The following is a 19,955-nucleotide window of genomic DNA, read 5'->3' as shown; positions in this document are numbered from 1 at the left end:
TAAAAGACAGTAATATTTGAGATTTCTAGTTTCAAGTTTGTTGTTGTCTTCTGCCATCATTTCATAGATACAGTGGTCCCTCGCCATATCGCAGTTCACTTTCTAAACTGAGTCCAAACAGAGATCTTCTATCTTAAATTTTAATCTGGGGAGAAAATGTTAGAAAGAAAAAAATCTGGTCCAAAAAGCCTCGTGTTTTGTGTCACGGATGATTCAAAATGTGTCCAAAACAACAAAACAGCTCTAAAGCTACTCAAAATTGTCCAAAATGAGTCAGAAATTGTCTAAACTGAGTAACTATTCATCCAACATAACAAAAATTTGGTAAAATTACTTAAAATGTGTCCAAAATATGAAAACATGTCAAAAACTACTCAATATTTGTCCAAAATAGAAAGAAATGGCACAAATGATTCAAAATGTGTTCAAAAAAATAACAAAAATATGTCTAAACCGACTCAAAACATGTCCAAAATAAGAAAAAATAAATAAAATCACTCCAAATGTATCCAAAATGACAGAAACATGTCAAAAACTACTCCAAATTTTCTAAAATAACTGAAGTCGATTTTAGTTTTGTTTTAAAGTCTTAAAAGTCTCCACATCCTCATGGTCCACACAGTAAAATCTAATGAGAGAAGGAGGGAGAGGGAAGAAAAGTCTCTACATCTTCACTGTGTTTGTGTTCCCGTTGCTTTTCTTCAAATAGTTTTGCTGTTTTGTGGAGTTCAGACATTTTTACCAGATCTCTGTTTCCTCTCAAACAAACTTAATCTGCTTCATATCACACTCGGATTCACTCGGCGACGTTCGTCGGCAATAATTGGATTTTTTGAAATCAAACTTGCTCTCAGAGAGACGCAGCTTAAATCTGAGCCCAAAACTCAAAGCAGCGAAGAAAATACCCTCAGCAGAGGAAAAACGCTGCAGTCAGAGTTTACTGCAGAGCTGGAGAGTAACTGAGTACATTTACTACCTGAGGTACTTTGTTATTTTCTTTTCATGTCACTTTATCGTTGAACTCCCCACATTTATTAATGTCAGGCAGCTTTAATTACTATTTACTTTACAAAATAAGATGTGATGTCATAGATCATCATATCAAATAGAACATTAAACATTATTTTTAATAAGTTTCTCTGCCGCTGTGAAGCACTTTAAATTAGTTTGTGTCTAAAAAGTGTTTGAGTAAACCTGTCTGTGGGGCTGAAACTATTAATCAATTAGCAAACTTTTTAAATGTAAAAACAGCAAATTTTCTACTTGTAAATACTTTATTTTACTCAGTTTGTTCAATAACAACACAGAAAATTCAGACAATCACCAACACCTTATGTCCAAAAACTTTCTGGTGATTTAATCCAACATGCTTTGTCTCTCAGTGAGTTTGCCTTTGTTTGCTTTAATAACAGCGGCGCTCGAGTTGCATTAATGTCAGTAAAGTTACACCTGAGAAGCAGCAAACTTCCACAGTTTTTAATTAATTTTTGACAAATAATCTTTATTTGATTAGTAAATCTGGAGTGCGGTAGTTTTACATGTAGATTAATGTCCGTCTCTCTGTATCTGACAGTGTATTAAGTTAAAATCTGGTGTTTGTGACGACATTTCTATGCTAATGTGCTGCTGATGATGCAGCAACGATCAGTTTTCCAGATCGGAGCTACGGTACCTACAGATGCTGGGAACGAGGTGTAAAATTTTGAAAGAAAAACTTGGGAAGCATCCAAGAAAAGTTTCTGACGCTGGAGATTAAAATTAAACTTCAGAGGAGGGAGTATAAAATGGAAAAAGAAAGAGATCGACAGCAGAATAAGCCCCGCCCACTGCATTTGTGTAATTACTGTCACTGCCAGAAGGGGGAGACAAAACATCCTCACTGGGGAAGTAAAGTGATCTTCAAGGAAGGCTAGATTGCAAAATTCTGATTTGTGTGGTTCTGAATCAGCAGAACTGTGTTGAGGTCCACAACAAGAAGTATTAGAGACCCAATACAGACGACTGCAAACTCAAACTATTCAATAAAAAGGTTAAAGCGAGGACTCACTCTCTCAGGAGCTGGATTTTGGTCTGAAGCAGGCTCCTGTTGATCATGAGGGGCCCCTGTGGGCTCTGAGGGGCCTCTGGCTCTGCTGCATCTCCTGGTTCAAAGACAGAAACAACAGAAATGAAGGTAAGAATCACCTGGAGACTGACTGATGGTCTGCAGTGGAGCTCCAGTCCAGGAGAAAATGTGTTTAATTAAAGTTTAACTTATTTAAAGCAGCAAAACAGTTCACCTTTTTATTAGTTTCTCTTTGTGATTCTCCCACTGACGTACAGAAAATGTAAAACCTGGTGATTCTCAGGGGACTTCTGAACTGTGTTTTTTGTGATTTGTTGCCTCCTCAGTCCCTGCAGGAGCAGCTCCTGCTCCATTAATAAAAGCAGAGCAGTGTGGAGGTGATGTGATGGGATTATAATGGCAGGATATCAGCTGCTGCCACCATCTCAATGCACGTCATCATTTCCATCTCTGCCTCCCACTCACACAGACACACAAACTGAAAATCAGAGCTCTGCGATGTAGAAACGTGAGTGAAAACTGCCATAAAAGGACAGATGTGCATGTTAACAAGCTGTGAGAGTTAATGTAAAGATTAAGGAGGTCAGTCTTAACGAGGAAATCTTAACGACCACATCTAGACCATTAGACCTGAAGCATAAAGTCTGGTGACCTTTTTCACTTCAGCTGCTTCCTGAACATCTGGATGGAGTTTCATTTGTCTTTTTCTTCAACCATTTCATGATCTCACACTTTAATTTGCACTGTTTAAATACCAACCGACACTTCCACTGCTACTATGTTCCTACGACTGACATTTCAAGTGCTTTATCACCTGCTGCTCCTCAAATGACACTTCAACTGCTTTCATTTCTCACTCGCATTCATTTCAGCTTTAAACATAACGTCCGCACTTTCAGCTTATCAACTGACCTGTCAGTTCCTTTGAGAAGTCATTCGGTTTCTTTAACAGTTGGCACTTCAACTGCTTTCATTTGTTGTTTGTTCTGCTGCAGTCTTTTGCTCATCAACTGACTTTTTAGTTGTGTCTACCTCTGACTTTCACATGATTTCTTTCTCTTACTGACACTACCACTGACACACTTGAAGTCTTTATAGCATAAAATATGGAATTTTCATAAAAATATAGCGAAAATTTCACGTTGATATATCGAAAACCTTCCGAGACAAAATCTGTTTGTTTTTTTTAAATTGCCTGTTTTAGCAAGTTTTTCCGCATATTGGAAATTCAGAGGAAACAGTTGAATAAAACAGGTTATAACCTCGCTCAGTCAGTTTAAAAAGTTCAGCAAAAGAAAATTTTTGTGACCAAGTATTTCACAACAAGAAGGATTTTGTGTTTTCTTTTGTTATGTTGTAAAATGCAGCTACAGGTGGTTCACAAAATATCACTAGTTGACTTCATTATCTGCTTTTTGTTGTTAATGTGCTCAAAGATGGGACTGTCAATGATGGCTTCACTTTCTTCATATTTCAATTCACCCATAATCAGAGTTTATTTGATCTGCTTGTACAGTATTATAGATTCCGAATCAATGACATGATGAGAAACAACAGTTTGCTTCTTTTCAGGCTTTTATCTTTAACAGTTTCTGAGATATTTTGGTTCAAACAGTCAAAGATTTCAAAGTGTGAAAAAAAAAAGTGCTGAAAGTTGTCAGCGGGCACATTTTAAAGGAAACAAATTGGAAACTATTCAATAAATCAAGCTAAAATTTCACAATTACCTTTTTAAATATCAACAATTTATGAGAGGAGGTTTTAGGCAGATCAGAGACAGTCGAGCAAAAGGGCCCAGATGAGTTCAGATGGAGTTTCTCAGCAGCAGCAGTAAAGCTCAGTCTTTTCCTTCAGACTGGATCTAATGAGCTGAATAAAACTAAACCTGCAGCTATTTGTCTTCAGGCTCCATTTACAAACACTAAAAGTGACTCTGAGCTGCAGTTTAGTTGCTGTAGACTGGGCAGTAAATCAGGTTAACAGCCTCTGAGCCACTTCAGGTCTTCGGTCAGTTTACTGGAAACTAAGTATTTGAGGATTTAAAGGCTGCTGATGCTGCGTCTGTTAGTTTGGTTCCTCAAGAGAATGATTCAGAAGTTCACCCGACCGTCACGACTACAAAACATCTTCAGCTGTTTGTACAATTTACCCCGAAGCAACATTTATCAATAAAACAAGAGGAAACAACCAACAACAAAACAGATGCAGGTTTGTTCTGCTTCATTTCTGTTCTTCAGATTTGGCAGAGAAACCCAAGAATCTCGAGGACAGTTTCAACAACATCAGTGTTTTTGTTGGGTTTCAGTCACGTATTTTTATGAGCATCAAACCAGAAAACAATCATGGAAACAGCTTAATGAGAACATTATCAAGCTTGCTCAAGGTGGTTTTTGATTTCTTCTAGATTTTGAGCAGTTGGCAAACAACTATATTTGTTTTTGGCCTGTTAAATTCTCTTTATTGCAGCCAACACAGCCATAGCAGCATCTTCTGAAGACATGATGCAGCCTACACTGTAAAAAAGTCCTGTAAAAAACTGTATAAATCTGGCAGCAAGAGTCCCAGAACACTGTGGAACTCTGCTATGTATTAAATTATCCACATAAAATGGTATTTTCAGTAGATTTGTTAAAATACAGATTTAAATACAGGACATTATGTACAGTTTTGACCATTTTTTCTAGTAAATTTAGATTTTGTTTGTGATTTTAATCGTAATTCAGATCATCAAGATAAGCGCAGCGTGGCTCACACATAGTATACAGAGAGGCAAGTTATTGGAAGATACATTCAGCATGGTGAAACATCTTTCCATAGCTGAAGAGCAGAGTAGAGAGAAAAGTTTGTAGAGGCTGTAAAAATGCAAAGAGTTAAATATCTATAGTATGTGGAGCGTCAATTTTTCACAGTGTTGGTACCACCTGTGGACACTTGAAAAAATGTTGGATGTTGACTCCAGTTTATTTATTAGTTTTTTTTCCATAAAATAAATGATAAATAAATGAGTTTTTTTTCTGATTTCTGTCATTCTAACTGTGTCTTACTACACAGAAGACATTTGTGAGTTTCTCCGCTTCTAATCGTAGTTGTGATGTTTTGATGGGATTAAATTGGTTTAACTCTCAAAACGGTGACAATTCCATACATCGAAAAACAAATCGCTTTTCGGTGATAAAAAATTCTCTGAACTGAATTTAGAGCTTGATTCTTCTGGTGTAGATGCAGGTGGAGAAAGTCTGCAATGGAAGATATCAAGGAGACGACACTAATTTTACACAAGAGGCCCAAAAGGTTAGAAACCTTTAAAATATTATGTATCTTAGCTCCTAAAAACCGATCACAGGTGTGAAATTTTCCTCTGTGGAGCAGATCCGGCCTAAAATAACCGATTGTGTGTCGTGTGAAAAAATAAACCCTAAAACAACACGAGAGCTGAGGCTTCTTCATTAAATTTACTGGTAACCACGGCAACCGACAGCATGCATGAGCCCCACAGCCAGCGCACAAACATGTAGAAATATGTACATACATATTTCACACATTCATACATTCATGAATAAATACACTCATTTTCATTCATTCATTTTCACACAAGGTATTGTTGTGTTTCAGCCTAAAAAAAATTAAAAAATTACATCTTTAGATGCTGCTGGAATTTAAAATGTCCTGATGTTTGACCTTGTATGTGATTTATGGATCTACAGAGAAGAACATTGTGAATTTAAATATCCGCAGATTACATTCTGGTGCCAAAACATTTGAAATGAGTCCCTCTGATTTGCATCTAAATGACACATTAAAATAAGTTGTTTTCTCTTCACAGAGCTGCAACAAGTCAGACAGAATAATTCGTTTTGATTTAATTCACATGAAGCGTCCTAAGATTCACCAGAGCTGCAGTCATAACTTCCTGTTTTACGTTTAATGATGTTTCAGTCTATCTGCTCCTGTCCATCCAGTGAAATCCTGGTTGTATTTTGGAGTGTAAATATATATAAAGTGCTGTAATTAACTGATATTAGCTCAAAAAAGCTGTTTTACGGAATTTATCAAGTGAGGGTTCGTCTGTCTTTTTAATTTCTTCACTCTATTGAAGACTCAGCTGCTTCTTTAACTTGATAAATTCTTTTTCTTTATCTTACTTTACCTACAATGGTAGAATTTTGTGAGTAAATAAAAAAGTTCACAATATGTATATGTTGCTTTTAATGTTTTCTGCTATTTCACTGATTATTTTCATATTCTGTTCATGTAGGACAGATAAATTCTTTGCACATCTGTTGCTCCTGTTTTAAACTTGTGTTAATAATTCTGTGTATGACATCACCAAAAAAATAATTTTCAGTAATGTGGAGAAACAACAACTTAATATATATGACTGAACTTAAAATAGCTTTTTTCTGCTGCCAATCATCAAGTAACTAAAAAAACCTTTGATTGTAGAGGAAAAGCAGATTCCTGTAACTCATTTTAGTTTGTTGGTTGAACATAATTTCAATAGAAGTTGTCAAAACTCAAAAAGATTGACACGAATGTTGCATTTTTAGAGTGAAGGTTGGTCAGGTTGAGTCCCACCATAAGCGTAATTTAGTTAAGCGTCGACTCCAACGAATCTTTAATGGAATCTTTAATCTCTCCTGGTTGTTTTTTATCATTGAAGACTATTAGAGAGGAAACGATAGGAGCTTCTCACTTACAGCCGTCATGCTCTCTGTTGCTGTCTCCGGTTAAAATGAAAGACAACAGCGGTGACAGATGAGCTCAGCTGCAGCTAATTATCGTTAACTGTCAGCCTGCTGGTTAACGAGATCTCTGCAATCTGTGACTGGACCCTGACAAAGATTGTCTAAGTGAGGACACATCACTCTGTAGCATCTTACTGTGACTGTTATCTATCAGATCAGTACCGGCAGCTCATAGCGCTCAGAGCTGACTGTCAGGAGCTGCTTTAACTGGTTCAAATAGTCAGTAAAAGTCAGAATATTCCAGCTGTGGCTTCAGTCAATATTAATCAATAATCAGCTGTTCAGATTCTGGCTGTTGGGAGCCTTTTCAGGTGCAGGTGCAGATTATAGAGTCCAAATTCTGCACATTTACAGGTTCATTATGTTATTTTTGGGCTTTACTAGGACATTATTCTCTTCATAGTGGACATTGCTGCAGCTCCTCCTCAGTCTGAAATGCTTCATTTTAGCTTATGTGTCTTTTTGGCCAAAATGACTCAAAAAAATCAGCAATTGTCCAAAAAGTCTCTGAAGTCAAGCTGACTTTTCAGTCTTTATCTTGTAAAATTTGCCTGAACTGACTGGAAACTTGTTGAAAAAGACTCAAAAATTGTCCATGACTAACAAAATTGTAGAAAATTACTTGAAACTTATACATAATGTCTAAAACTCAAGTTTGAAGTTCTAAAAATTGCTACATAACAAACTGAAAGACGAAAAAAATAACTAATGTGCTTTTTGTCTAAGATCGGGTCATATTAGCATTGTAGTCTCTATGTAAAACAAAAATCTGTCCAAAATGACTAAAAATTTGTCAAAACTGAAGTTTGCAGACCTTTTACATGACAAAAAACAGCAATAAAGCAAACTGAACCACAACTAAAATGACTATTTGATGTGTTTATTGTATCTGTATGGGTCATGCTAGCTTTGGAGTCTCTATCTCCAACAAAAACCTGCTTAAAATGTGCAACATTTGTCCAAAGTGACTTAAATTTAGCCCAAACTTGATTCAAAATTGCAAAAAATTTGTCTGGAATGACTAAAACTTAAATTTGCCTACCTTTTACTTGTGCAAAAAAAGGAGTTATATAACACACTGAAACACAAAAAACAATGCACTATTTAATGTGTTTGTGTCTCAGTGGGTCATCACATCTGACAAAAACGACTTACATTCTGTCCACGCAGACTCAAAAATTGTAGAAAATGTCTTAAACTTGTCCAGAGTGACAGAGTACAAACTTTAACATGCACAGAAAGCATCGACACAACACAGTGAAGGAAAAGACTGAAGAAAAAGCAGAATGTTGACTCTTTAATTAATGTTGATAGTGTCCATTGGTTTAGTATCTTAATAGGAGCTGATAAGGGATTCAGAGGCTGGCTTTTATAGCAGATTCTGAGTCTGCACAGCTCATTATGTCCAAGAAGTCGTGAGACAGAAAGATCAGACAGATAATAACAGAAGAGGAGGATTTTCCCAAACGTCTAATTAATTAGGTTCTGGTCGAGCTGTTTCATCATAGTGTTGCAGCTTTTATTTACATTTCTGCTGGTTTTGTACAGAGAGTTTAGAGCAGCTGCAGCTGAAGTGTTTTATTGCAGAGTGTTTGGTGTGACAGCAGAGTTTTGATCTCCAGGTGAACTATGGAGGTTTGAGGTTTTTTTTCTGAGGTCAGCGGAGCAAAACGAACAGGTTTCACAGCAGAGCAGAGACTGACTGAACCAGGCCAACGAGAACTGAAGGCTGAGGAGGAAGAGGAGGAGGCTTTTAACGCTGGGGACAGAAGGGCGAATCATGATGAAGTAGAAGATGGAGAGAGTGTACCTGTACAGCCATCATTGTGAGGACTGATTCGATTTTCAGAGCTTGTTAGGACATTTTGTTTGGGCTTCACTTTGAGACAATGACCTCAGTGAACACAAACATGTACCTGTACTTGGTAGCTAGAGTCCCTATAAGTTGTCCTCTTCTATTGCTTTCATAAAATCATGGTCAAATTAATTTGGCTAAGCTTAATTTGGACAAGAATTTACAAAAAAGTGTTCTAAACTCAAAGCAATAACGCACAGTATAATTTTGTTTATATGTACATTCGATTTTCTTATTTATTGTTGTTAATTTAGCTTTTTTCAATGCACCGTCCAGTGGCAGCTACTTATATTTTCGTCATGCCCCAATGTATGATGACAATAGAACTATGCTATTCTATTCTATTCTATTCCATTGTGTGTCAAATTCACTTAAAAATCACATAATTCAACACAGGTTCAGCTGGTTAATGCTGAAGTCACACAGTTAAGACACAGATACAAGAAAAGTCACTGAATATCTCCTTGGAGTTCAGTTTAATCCACCATTAAGGAGTGAAAGGAATTTAGCACATGTGTAAATCTGCCTGGGCAAGAAGACTAGTGATGGAGGCCACCAAGACACCTATGACTCCTCATATTACACCTGGACAAGAGTTCACCAGAAGACACATAGGAGACTCTGAAGTCAACTGGAAGGAGGTTCTTTGTTCTGATGAGACCAAAATGGAGCATTTTGTGCATCCGACTAGACGCTATGTTTGGCAGATATCAAAAACTGCACATCATCACAAACATACCACTGTCACTGTGAAACATGGTGGTGGCAGCATCATGGTGTGGAGCTGCTTCTCAGAGCAGAAGAGCAGTTTTGGTGTTTTCCAAGCTCTCGCACCAAAACTGTGGAATTGTCGTCCTCTACAGCTGAGCTCGGTCGACGCCTGTGAAGCTTTTATAAGGCAGCTGAAAATGTTTTTATTCCGACAAGCTTTTGGTTGAACTGTAACTGCTTTATTTTATTTATTGTTTTGATGCACAGTATTTTAGACGTTTCTCCCCTGTTTTAACAACCTTTATCATTACTGTTTTTGTTTTTATCCTTGTTTTATCATTGTTGTAAAGCAATTTGTGATTTTGTGCAGACGGTAAAAAATGAATGCAGCAATGTCTAGAGAAATCCCAGTTTTACAATGAAGAATTGGGTGAAATCCAGATGTACAAAGGTTGATTGAGACCTTTCTATGGTGGTACTGAAGTCCCACAAAGTTCCTTAAGTTCCTCTGTAGTTGAATTCAACCTGCTTTATATGAGCTTATCTTCCTTTTTGTCTGTATTTTATGTATTTATATAAAATGACCTCTTTTATTCAACTTCCATTTGTTTCAGTATGTAGCTTTGTGCTGAGGCTTGAAAAGTGCTTCATGAATAAAATTATGTTTAGGCGTGTAATCCACATTCTGTTATTGTTCAGCAGCTGCACACAGATTTCTCTTTTGATTTGACAGCTCGTCTTCTGTCATCAGGCTTTCCATGCACACATATGAAGCATGGCTGTAAATGTTCTCCTGTGTTCTATCGAAACTCATGCAGGATGCTGTGTTGAGACTATCAGCATTAGCCGATTAATGTTTGATTTTAGTTCAATGCAGAGCTTTGACACTGAGCTGTACACTGAGCAGCTGTTTCCAGCTGTGTGATGTGTTAGTCGGTCTACGTGAAGCTGTGTTTGTGCAGAACTGCAGGTGTGGTGCGTTTTCAGACTCACCGCTCAGTTCCTCATCCAGAACTTCCTGCATGTGCTTCATCATGGCCTCCAGCTCACTAACCTGAAGATACAGCACAAACACAAGCTCAGGTAGAGTTTCTGCCTATAACACCAACTATAATGTATTTATTCTCAGAATTTGTGGTTTCAGGAGCATTCAAGCAAAACAGTCAGTAAAAGAGTTACACAAAGACACAATACAAACTAAAAAAACTAAATCTTTTCAAACAGATGCAAAATGATCACAAACACATACAAAATAACCCCCCAAAAGAAAAAAACACTACAACAGATGTGCAAAATTACTAAATACGCACACAAAAGCAACCAAAAAAGAAAAGGCGATCACAAACAAAAACATAATTCAATATATCTACAGTTTCAAAATGATCATAAAGACACACAAAACACACCTCAAAAAGGTAAAAAAACAAAAAAACAAAGATGTGTAAAATTACAAGAAACACTTGCAAAAACAATCAAGAAAGATAAAAAGTGACCACACACAAAAAAATATTTTCAAATGTCTACAAACAGGTGTAAAATCACAAAGACACACAAAACACCCCCCAAAAAAGACAGAAAATTAGAACAGATGTGCAAAATTACTAGAAAAGTACACAAAAACAACCAAAAGAGAAAAAGGATACCACAAAGAGACACGGCAAACAAGAACATAGCTCAATACGTCTGCAAACGGATGCAAAGACCCCCCAAAAAGATAAAAAATTAGAACAGATGCGTAAAATTAATAGAAACACATACAAAAACAAGCGAAGACGACAAAAAATGATCACAAAACACACCTCAAAAAGACAAAAAATTAGAACAGATGTGGGAAATGGCTAGAAACACATAAAAAACAAGCAAAAATGAGAAAACGTGACCACAAACGGACACTACATGAGAACAGATGTGCAAAATGACTAGAAAAGTACACAAAAACAACCAAAAGAGAAAAAGAGGACCACAAAGAGACACAGAAAACAAGAACTGAATTTAATATGTCTACAAACGGATACAAAATGAATACAAAGACTCACAAAACACTCCCCAAAAAGACAAAAAATTAGAACAGATGCATAAAATTAATAGAAACACAAAGAAGACAAAAAAAACGACCACAAAGACACACAAAACACACCCCAAAAAGACAAAAAAATAGATCAGATGTGCAAACTGGCAAGAAACACAAAAAAACAAAACAAGCAAAAATGAGAAAAAGTGACCATAAACTGACACTAAGTGAGAACAGATGAGCAAAATACAACAACCAGAACCTGCACAGTTCCATCTTAAAGGGTTAAAGGAGCTGCTGCTGTCAAACCTGAATCTGATTAGTTGCTTTAATCTTTGGGCTTCTGCCATCAAACATTCAGGCTTCAGTTTGTGTGTTTTGGAGAGTAAAATCCTCCACAGAGAAGAAACTCATTCAGTCTGAGCAGCAGCAGCTTGTTAAAGTCCGGAGGGAGCCCAGAGTGGAGGATGGAGGTTTTCACTCTGCTGCCACTGAACCAATAATAAATATTATTTTTCATTTTCTACGACAATAAACTGAGCTCCTGCTCTTCTTCTTTGTTACCGTCAACTCTGTGGGCTGTAATAACTGACAGAGGAATTTGTGTTCATCACTCAGGGACATTTATGGCTTTCATTTCTGTTCACACACTGAGGAGAATCTGTCACATGACACTAACAGTCCACCGCAACACAAGGAGCGTCTGTGATGGAGACGTTTTCTGTCCTCGTCTCTGCAGTCCGACTCTCAGACGAGCTGGATGACAGAGAGTTCATCAGCTGTGGACGTCTGAGGACAGCCAGACAGTAGGAGGTGAGGAGAGACTGCAGAGAGTGAATAGTTTGACAGCTCTGAAACCAGAGAGGCTTCGTCTGAACACTGTCGAGTCTGAAACAGCTCAAGTGCCAGCAGAAATATTCAGGATATTTTGGTGCTTTCACTTAGTGTTGCATATTTGGTAAGGAACCTTTTTTGTAAAAATAGAAATTTTTGAAAATCCCCTAATAATAATAATAATAATAATAATAATAATAATAATAACAATAATAATAATAATAATAATAATAATAATAATAATAATAACAACAACAATAATAAAATGTCAGAAAAATGTCCTAGAATTGTTGATAAAATGTCTGAAAAATCAGCAAAACATACGAATACGACATCTGAAAAATGTCCTAGAATTGCAAATAAAATGTCGAAAAAATCCCTTAAAAATATTTAATAAAATATCAGAAAAATCATCAAAAAAGAAAATAAAATGCTTGAAAAAAAAGTTTCACAAATATTGATTCAATTACTGAGAAATTCCTTATAAGTGTTAATGAAATACCTGAAAAAGGTCCTAAACATATTAAGAAAATGTTCCCAGTCTGATCATTTAGTATTTAGTATCTGTTGATTCAGAATCCCGTCTGATACAGTTTTCCTGATAACACACATTGAAGTTGTATCTGTTTGACAACTGAACAGTTCTGCAATGTCTTAAGAAAAAGACTGCATCTCTGCACCCAAAGTGTTTCTTGCTGTTCTGTTTAGAACCTTTTTGTAAAAATCTCTGAAAGATAAAATAAAAAAATATTACTGAAATACCTGAAAAATGCCCTGAAATTGTTTGGAAATGTCTGAAAAAAATCTCATACGACTATTAATACAGTAACTGGAATATTAACAGAAAATCTAAGAGAAATCCAATAAAAATATAAATAAAATATTTTTAAAAATCCCTTTAGAAATGTATTAAATTGCTGAAAAAAATCTCTCATAAATACTATTTATGTGTCAAAACAAAATCTCTTGTGAATATAATAACAATATACCAAACAAATGTGCTAAGAATATTAATAAAATGATGCAGATTCAAAAATGCTGAATTTACCCAATGTATCTGATTAACAACTGAATATCTTTACAATGCATTAAGAGTTAAATTACAATTCTGTATCCAAGCTGTACCTTAATATTCTGTAGGTGGTCAGGAATCTTATTGTAAAAATATTTTTAAAATCTCCTTAAAAAATTTTTAAATAATAGCAAAAATTAAAAAGTCCAAAAAATTGCTGCAAATCCCCTATAAATTCTAATAAAATGTTTCAAAAATCCCCCTTTAATGTTAATAAAACACCTGACAAATGTCCTAAGAATATTAATAAAATGTTCCAGACCCAAAAGATTGCATTTCTACCTCTAAATTGTTTCTTGATGTTCTGTAGATGGTCAGAAAACTTTTTGTAAAATAAAAATATCCAAAAATGTCTGAATAATAAACAACTAAAAATATCAAATATATATAAAATACCTGAAAAATATCCTAAAAATATTGATTAATGGATTCAACTGGGACAGATTTTCTAAATCAGTGACATACAGCACCTATAAACAGCCTTCGTTTCCTTTAGTGTTTCATTTCTTCTATTGCTGTTCAACATTGAACCATGGTCAATATAATTTAGCCTTTTCCACAAGAGTTCGCAAGAAACTGACTCCTTCAAATCAAAGTGGAAACAGATTTCTACAATGTAATGTCAGTTAATCAAAACTTTTCTTACAGATAGGGGGGGCTTTACCATGCAGTTCATATTTAGCCCTAATTTTAGGCTGCCTGTAATTCATGTAGCAGTTTGACTCATTTTGTTGGATAAACAGTTAATTTAACTTCTTATTTAAAACAGCCAAGTTTTGCTACAGGTTTCATCTTAGAGGCTGAAATGTGACCAGCGTCTCGTCCCGTCAGTCTCAGAGATGCAGCAGGTTTATCTCCTCCTCGGCCTCTCAGTTCCACTAATTATCCGGCTCCATCCCTTCTCTTCTTCTCTGCTCTGTTTTCTGTCATTACTATCAGCGGTGACAAATAGGTTTAATCTCTCTCAGGCTCCCACTTTCTCTGAAGCTCAGCCACAAATTGGCTGCTGGCCTTCACAGCGCCGCCTCTCTCTCTTCTCTTGTAGGAGGCCAATGGGACTCGTCCCTTCGGTTATAAATTAGGCGTAATCGTCCCGGGATGCAGAGCCGCCTTCTTCCCAGAAATGGGATCTGATTCGTCATTTAGCTGAATGTGTGAATGTGTGTGTGTTTCTGTCACTGATTGGCTGAAGCTGGACACAATCCTCCACTGCAATAAAACCCTGATATTGATAAAGTGAAAATGTGTGGCATTTTTTTCCTCTTGTTTTCCACATTATAGGTTTAAAGGGGATTTTCGCTGCCTGGATATCCTTAGCACAAAGACTAGAAATGGGATTTTTTAGTTTTTTTCACTACAAACCTGAGTTAAAGTTTAAATTTATAAGTTGCACTGAAATTTGGATTCTTTTTCTTATCAGTTTTATTTTATTATAGCATTTTCTATTTGACTTTATATTTTCTTGTGCCAATAAAACAACCAAAAAATAACAAAAGATGACCACAAAGAGGCACATAACAGCCTCAGAGACACGAACAACAAACAAAACGACTAAAGAAAGGCAAAGAAAAGACAAAGAAATCCAAAACTGCAGCAAACAGACAGTTAAGGATTACAGATGTGAAATGACTGACAACAGACAAAGAATTACTACAAAGAGATCCAAAACAACCACAAAGACACATAGAATAGGAACAGATTTGCAAAATTCATTCAAAACACAGACACAAACCAACCACAAAAAAGGACTACAGGTGCAAAATGACTACAAACAGATAAAAACATGGCCACAAAGACAAACAAAATGACAACAAATGTGCCATTTTGTTTTAAAATTACTAGCGACACAAAAATATTAACCGCAAAGACACACAAAATGAGAACAAATGCACAAAATGACTTCAAATTTACCAGAAATATACAAAACAAACAAAAAAACGTAAAACAAAACGTAAGGATAGAGTGCTGCAAAAAAAAAAACAAGAATCACTAACGGGTTGCAAAAGAGACTAAATGAATCAGGATTACCAGAAATGCATACAAAACAAGCAAAAAACACAAGAAATTTACCACAAAGAGACAAAAAACAACCACACAAGACACACAGAATGACAACAGAATAGAATATGTACAACACAGCCAAAAAAAACTCCATAAAAACTCAGGGTAAAGAGCAGCAAAATGAACACAAAGACACAAAATAAAACCAAAAGAAGCTAATGAGTCACAAGGACACACAAATAAGAACAGATGTGCAAAATAATATAAAACTTTGGTGCTGATTCATTTAGTGTGGTTCTTTATTTGAGCCTCAGCTTGTTTAACTACCAGATTATTATTTCTCATCTTCATTTTATCTGCTGAGCCGCAGCAGCTCTGAGAGTTCTGGTTTTAAAAATACACGCCGACTGTATAAATTAATGTTGATTGAATGTTTTGGTGGGCAGTAAATAAGCTGTTAATAGTGTGTGTGTTAGTTAGCGGCAGGTCGGGACGGCCCGTCCTTGTGTTGTGTGTGTGATGCTCCAATTAGAGGTTTTACGAGGCTCCGCTCAACGAGTATTATGTTAATGTGACTCCAAACACGCTAAAACACAAGAAAACCAGCAGAGCAGCTCCTCCACAGCTGCGAAAACCCTCACTCTGTGTTTCATGTTAATCCCTGCTAACACACACACATAAACACTCACACACAAACACACACATGCACACACATTACACTCTGCTGCCCTAATTAGTGAGCTGCACATAATAAAACGTGGCCTTTGTAAGACGGGATAATAACGGAGAGCCGAATATTTCTCTTCACATCACCTCTCACCCATTGTTTCTGTGTGTGTGTGTGTGTGTGTGTGTGTGTGTGTGTGTGTGTGTGTGTGTGTGTGTGTGTGTGTGTGTGTGTGTGTGTCTGTTGTTCAGGGATTGTGTGAATTCAGAGGTTAAACACTCACCTGTGGGTCGGACAGGTAAAGACTCTCTGCAGGCGACTCCTCGTCCTCCGAACACGAGTCGAATCTGTCCTGGTTGTAATAAACTTCAGCAGCTTGAGGGTCCTCTGGGATTCCTGCACACACACAAGTTAACAATAAAGACGAAACATAAGTGTAAAATGATGGGAAACAATGAAGACAAATGTAGATCGACCACAAAGGGACACAAAATCACTGCAAATACGTAAAATAAACATAAACAGATGTTAAAAAAAACTGCAACTACACATAAAATGACCACTAAAAGACACGGAGTGGTGTCAGAGATTCAAAATTCTTACAGAGTCACCATAAACAGATGCAAAAGACCTGCAGGGACACAAAATGACCACAAACAGACTCAAAATACAGATATCAAACAGCTGCAAAGAGACATAACCACCACAAAGACACATACAAACTACAAATGGACACAAAATAGCCATGAAAGGGCATGAAACCACCACAAAGACACACAAAATGATAACAAAAAATCACATATAATCAGCTGAAAAAATATCAAAAACAGACAAAGAACAGCTGTATGACAAAACCACTATGAAGAGACACCAATGTATTAAAATGAGATACAAAATGATCACAAATAGTCACAAAACAACCAGAAAGAAACTGGTTCTGTGCAGAACTGTATTGTAAAAATGGGAAACACCTGAAAAATGCCCTGAAAATGTTTGGAAAATGTCTGAAAAACATCCAAAAAATAGTAATAAAATGTCTGAAAAAATATCCTTTTGATATTATTTCATAATCAATTAATTTTAAAATAATAATTTTATATCAATATAATATTTTAACATTGTAATTTGAATATTTATAGAAATCTGAGAAATTCAATAAAAAATATGAATAAAATATCTGAAAAATCCCTCATAAATACTAATGATATTTAAAAGAAATCTCCTGTGAATATTAATAATATACCTAACAAATGTTCCAAGAATATTAATAAAATGATGCAGATCCAAAAATCCAAAATTAACCCAGGGTATCTGCCTAACAGCTGAATATCTCTACAATGAGATACAAAATGATTATAAATAGTCCCAAAACAACCATAAAGACACACAAAAACACTACAAACAGATGCAAAAGAACTGGAAAGACACACAAAATGGCCACAAAGATATACAATGCTACTACAGCTATGAAACAGCTGCAAAGAAACATGACCGCCATTAAGAGGCACAAACGGAAATGGAACAGCTGCAAACAGACACCAGACAATTAAGAAGAGACATGAAACCACAACAAAGACACACAATGACCACAAAAATCACATATAATGAGCTAAAATACGATTGGACAATGATCTTTCAGCATTTTGTTTGATTTGTAGAAGTTATTCCTTTAATCGTCTGCTGTGAATTCATTATTCAGATACTGACTGTGATGTGAATTTCCATAAAAACACCCACAGAGTGGTGGGTCACATGACTTTACTAAAGTAAAAATAAAGTTAAATCAGTAGAAATAAAGAGCTGATGAGCAAAATCGCCTCCCCAAGTCTTCAGTCTTGATGGATTTAATCTGTTTCAGTAGGATAATTATTCCTGCTAACGAGCTCGGAGAGTTTAAAAGAGCAGCCATGTTTAATTCATGGTGTCTCTGAGGTCCGACACGCTCGCTTCCTCCCCCGTCAGCCAATCACAGGGCTGGGATCAGGTGGAGGGCGGGGCTCTGGGAGCAGATGTGACGGGAAATTTAAATAAAAATAAAACTCTGACAGACCTGAGAGACACCTGAGAGGCTGAGATGAGTCAGACAGAAAATGTCCTCAACTCAACTTCTGTCACCTCTCTGAGGAAAAATATACTTAAAGGATCCAAAAAAACTGAACTGACCTGAAACATAAAGCTGAGAAACATGTCAGTAGCACAAACACCACTTTTAAACAGCTCTATTAAGTTAAAGTCACATTTTGATCAAAAGTCCAATTGGCTCCTGACTGGACTTTTTATTGGAAACACAATTTTAACATTCACTAGGGGGAAATCGAAAAAGAATGCAACACAGAAGAACTACAAAAGAAATGTCACAAAGGGACGCAAATCTACCAAAAAAAAACTGAAAAGAGAAGGGAAATGACTGCAAAGAGATAGAATGGACACCAAAATTATACAAAACCATCATAAAGAGACAAAAAATGGCCAAAAAAAGACACAACACAACTGCAAAGAGACACAAAATGGACACAAAGAGGCACATATTCAGTGCTAAGATATAAACTTTTCATTTAAATATATAATAACAACTGTAGTATGCGAACTACCACTTTAAATATACTATACAGAAGTGCACTGTATTCACTAAAGCTAAATAAAACAACTGCAACACAGATGGAACTCTGCCAGAAACAATTGTAAAGAGATACAAAATGACTGCAAAGACACAGACTACAAAAAATGCACAAAACCTGCTCAAAGAGATTAAAAAAATGCTACAAACAGACACAAAATGGCCACAGAGACAGAAATTAATCCCAAAGACACATGACTGTTCATTGTAATACATAATAAATAATAAAACACTATTTTAAATGCACAGAAATGTGCTGCATTTACTAAAGGAAAAAAAAAGGTGCAGATCTCATCTCTTAAGTTTGTGCCTATTATATTTCCTATTTATGAGAAAATGATCTGAAAGAAAAAAAAAACAGCTGAACTTGCATCCAAAACTGACTTGTTTCCTGTCGGAGAGCTTTTTTGTGCTGTAACCTGTAAAAAAACCCCAAAAGGTTCTATAAATAAAGAGTGAAGCTGTTACGCTTCAGGCTACTTTCTTTAAAGTTCCGTCTGAAAAACTAATTCAGTCACTGACAGCTGTGAGGCCAAACCTCAGGCTGAACGGATCAAAGGCACTTGAATTTAGAAACACAACAAGTCACATTGATGTCTGAAAAACTGCAGCAAAAACTGACATTTCTGCTTCTTTCAAACAGTAAATCACAGAGCAAACAAGAAAAGCACTCCGAGAGCTCAGTACTCCGCCAAGGCAGCTCATTACTTGTATCATTTCCGACGGATAAAATCTTTAAAAAATCTGTGGATCCAGACTATAAGCTGCATCACTGCCGAACTCTAATCAGTTGGTCCTTGTGTCATTTCTGACCTTCCCTGAAAATTTCATCTAAATCCGTTGGTCCGTTTTTGAGTAATGTTGCTAACAGGCAGACAGACAGACAGACAGACAGAGAGTAAAACAGATGGACAAACAGACAAACCAATGGCGATCCTCACATAACTAGTAATAAGAGTCTGATTATGAGTCAGAAACGCTGATATGACTGAATCGGTTGTAAAGACAAGTCTGATGCAGAACAAATGAAACACAGCAAGGCTGATTCCATTTTAACCTCTGAAGGCCAAAACCCACCACCAGGTTTGAAGGACATTTAAAAAAGCTACCAAATACAAAAAAATGACCAAAAAGAGACATAAAATTACCAGCAAGAGACCAAAAATGACTAAGACACACAAAATGACCATAAATACACATCAAATGACCTCAGAGTGACAGGAAACAACCACAAAGACAAGAAAAACAGCCATAAAGAGACACAAAATGACCATAAAATCGATAGAAACCAATAAAAACTGACACTATTTATCAGTCAGAAAGTATATATATTGTCAGACGAACTCACTGTCCATAAATGTCTAAATTTGCCAAATC

At 36.1% G+C, this 19,955-nt stretch overlaps 1 protein-coding gene across 1 annotated transcript in view; it reads right to left on the bottom strand.

Moving 5' to 3' along the window:
* The window catches only part of nek11 (NIMA-related kinase 11), a 127,516-nt gene that overhangs the window by 35,936 nt on the left and 71,625 nt on the right, over positions 1 to 19,955 (bottom strand). The window contains exons 14-16 of the mRNA XM_055013743.1: positions 16,245 to 16,357; positions 10,370 to 10,430; positions 2,048 to 2,141 (exon numbers count right to left, since the gene is read on the bottom strand). Of these exons, the coding sequence (XP_054869718.1) occupies positions 2,048 to 2,141; positions 10,370 to 10,430; positions 16,245 to 16,357 (268 nt within the window). The remainder of the gene's footprint in view (positions 1 to 2,047; positions 2,142 to 10,369; positions 10,431 to 16,244; positions 16,358 to 19,955) is intronic.

The sequence above is a fragment of the Amphiprion ocellaris genome, chromosome 9, assembly GCF_022539595.1.
Source record: "Amphiprion ocellaris isolate individual 3 ecotype Okinawa chromosome 9, ASM2253959v1, whole genome shotgun sequence".
NCBI lineage: Eukaryota > Metazoa > Chordata > Actinopteri > Pomacentridae > Amphiprion > Amphiprion ocellaris.
The sequence above is the reverse complement of the archived record's forward strand: the minus strand, read 5'-3'. Positions and strand labels throughout refer to the sequence as shown.